A 2,500-nucleotide genomic window follows, 5' to 3' on the forward strand; every position below is an offset into this window, starting at 1 on the left:
GGAGTGAGAAGGAGTGAAGGGTATGACAAGTGAATAGGGTGAGGATAGAGTGAGAATAGGGTGAGATCAGAGTTAGAATAGAGTGAGAATAGAGTGAGAATAGGGTGAGAACAGTGAGAATAGGGTGAGAAAAGAGTGAGAATAGGGTGAGAAAAGTGAGAATAGGGTGGGAATAGAGTGAGAATAGGGTGAGAATAGGGTGAAAATGAGCTTAGAATGAGTGAAGAGTGAGAAGGAGTGAAGGGTATGACAAGTGAATAGGGTGAGAACAATGAGAACAGGGTGAGAACAGAGTGAGAATGAGCTTAGAATGAGTGGAGAGAGAGAGAGAGAGAGAGAGAGAGAGGGAGAAACAATCAAGGGGGGACTCAGATTAAAACCTAATTGCTCTTTTTAACTTCCTTCCGAGAGAGAGAGAGAGAGAGAGAGAGAGAGAGAGAGAGAGAGAGAGAGGGAGAGAAAGCAAGGAGAGACACCTAAAATCTAATTGCACCTTTACCTGTCCTTGTGCAGGTACTAATTGCACCTTTACCTGTCCTTGTGCAGGTACTAATTGCTCCTTTACCTGTCCTTGTTCAGGTACCTCGAGATGGCCCAGCGCACCTTCCCTGCCCTCTTCCCGTGGGTGGAGGAGGGGCCCTGCACGGAGGACACGGGGAGGCAGGTCATGAAGCTCGTAGGTGAGTGGCAGGGAGAGGAAGGGAGAGGCAAGGAGAGGCAGGGAGAGGCAGGGCAAGAGACAGACTGGAGGGGGAAGGGATAAGCAAAGTAAGGGAGGAGATGCAGGGTGAGGCAGGGTCATGAAGCTCGTAGGTGAGTGGCAGGGGAGGCAGGGAGAGATAGGCCAATGGATAGGGAGACTAGACGAGGGAGGGATAGGGAGACTGAACAGGGAAGGGAGAGGCATTGAGGTATGGTGAGATTTAGGATGGTAGGGAGGTTTGGGAGGAAGCAGTAGGGAGAGAGAGAGAGATAGGGAGGGAGGATGAGGCAGGGGGAAGGAGGGGTAGGCAGTGGTATGAAGACGAAGAGGTAGATAGGGAGAAAGAGGAAGAGGAATGGAGGTAAAAGGGTAGGCAAAGTGAGAAAAAGGGAAAGGGTTTTAGGAATAGGTACTGAAAGAAGAGGTAGAATGAGGTAGGGGGAGGGAAAGGGAGGAATGAGTAGGGAGGGGGAGATAGGGAGAGGTAAGGAAAGCTAGTGATGCAGGGAGGAAGAGGGAGGGAGAGGGAGGGAGGGGTAGGGAGAAAAAAGGGGCGATAGGAGAGGTAAGGAGGTAGAGAGAGAGGAAGGGTGAGAAAGGGAGCTGTAGTGTGTGATGGATACTGATGGAGGGGGAAACAGGGTGAAAATTAAAAGAGATAATTTTTCACCCTGAGAGAGAGAGAGAGAGAGAGAGAGAGAGAGAGAGAGAGAGAGGAAAATCGGAATATAAACAAACATAGAAAACGTAACAGAAAGCCAATTTAAAGGGCAAACTATACTAATCTTCCCATTTTCGAGAGAGAGAGAGAGAGAGAGAGAAAGCAGGAGCGAGGGTGGAGAGAGGAAAAATATAAACAAACATAGAAAACGTAACAGCAAGCCGATTGGAAGGGCAAACTATACTAATCTTCCCATTTTCTTCAGGCCTGCTCTACCTCAACGTTCTGATCTTCGACATCATCTTAGTGTCCAGTCTGGGGGAGTTGGAAGGACACTCACCCCTCGCCTCATTCTTCAGTATTGTCTTCTTCCTCACTATCATTCTCATTCTCCTCCTCATCTCACGCAAACCGCAGAACACGTGAGTTTATTTACGGTTGGTGCTGGTACTACTGTTTATTTTTTTATTTTTTCTTAATTCAAAAGTGTTTGTGTGAGGATGAAACTATGTGTGAGGTGAATTATTGTTTCAGTGAGTGATTCAGTCTGTCTATTTGTTTATCTGTCTATCGATCTGTCACACCTTTTCCTGAGCGATTTATTTTGCTTGCCGCACCTTACTGTCCATCTCTGTGTTGCTAAAATCCTTCCAATATCGCCATACTCTGCGTAGACAGTGAACAAAAGGATACTAACCTGCCATATCCTAAAAACAAATCGCTATGGAAGAGGTGTTAAGGAGCTATACGACGAGAATGAGATGACGGTTGCTATACTCCTATTACTCTAACTTGGCCAAAAATTACCACTCCCTCCTTTTCACTGATTAACTTCTTTCATATTTCTCCCTCCCATCTGTTCAAATTCGCCTGTGAGTGCTGTGTTGTGCTGCGTATTGTGCTGTGAATTGTATTGTTGTCTTTGCTCTTGTACTGCTGTGTTCTGCTGAGCTGTCATGTGCTGTATTGTGCTGTGTACTGTAATGTTGTGTCTGCTCTTGTAGTGCTGTTTTCTGCTGAGCTGTCTTGTGCTGTACTGTGCTGTGTATAGTATTGCTGTATCGATTCTGCTGTGTTGTATTGCGGGGCTGTAGTGTATTGTATTCCTGTATCAATTCTGTTGTATTGTAGCGCTG

At 46.5% G+C, this 2,500-nt stretch overlaps 1 protein-coding gene across 1 annotated transcript in view; it reads left to right on the forward strand.

The window, feature by feature from the left end:
- The window catches only part of LOC145400809 (solute carrier family 7 member 14), a 32,864-nt gene that overhangs the window by 29,144 nt on the left and 1,220 nt on the right, over positions 1 to 2,500 (forward strand). Inside the window, exons 10-11 of the mRNA XM_080273245.1 lie at positions 580 to 680; positions 1,630 to 1,786. Of these exons, the coding sequence (XP_080129371.1) occupies positions 580 to 680; positions 1,630 to 1,786 (258 nt within the window). The remainder of the gene's footprint in view (positions 1 to 579; positions 681 to 1,629; positions 1,787 to 2,500) is intronic.

Source organism: Coenobita brevimanus, chromosome 53, assembly GCF_032717465.1.
Source record: "Coenobita brevimanus isolate Jiangsu-jjx chromosome 53, ASM3271746v2, whole genome shotgun sequence".
NCBI lineage: Eukaryota > Metazoa > Arthropoda > Malacostraca > Decapoda > Coenobitidae > Coenobita > Coenobita brevimanus.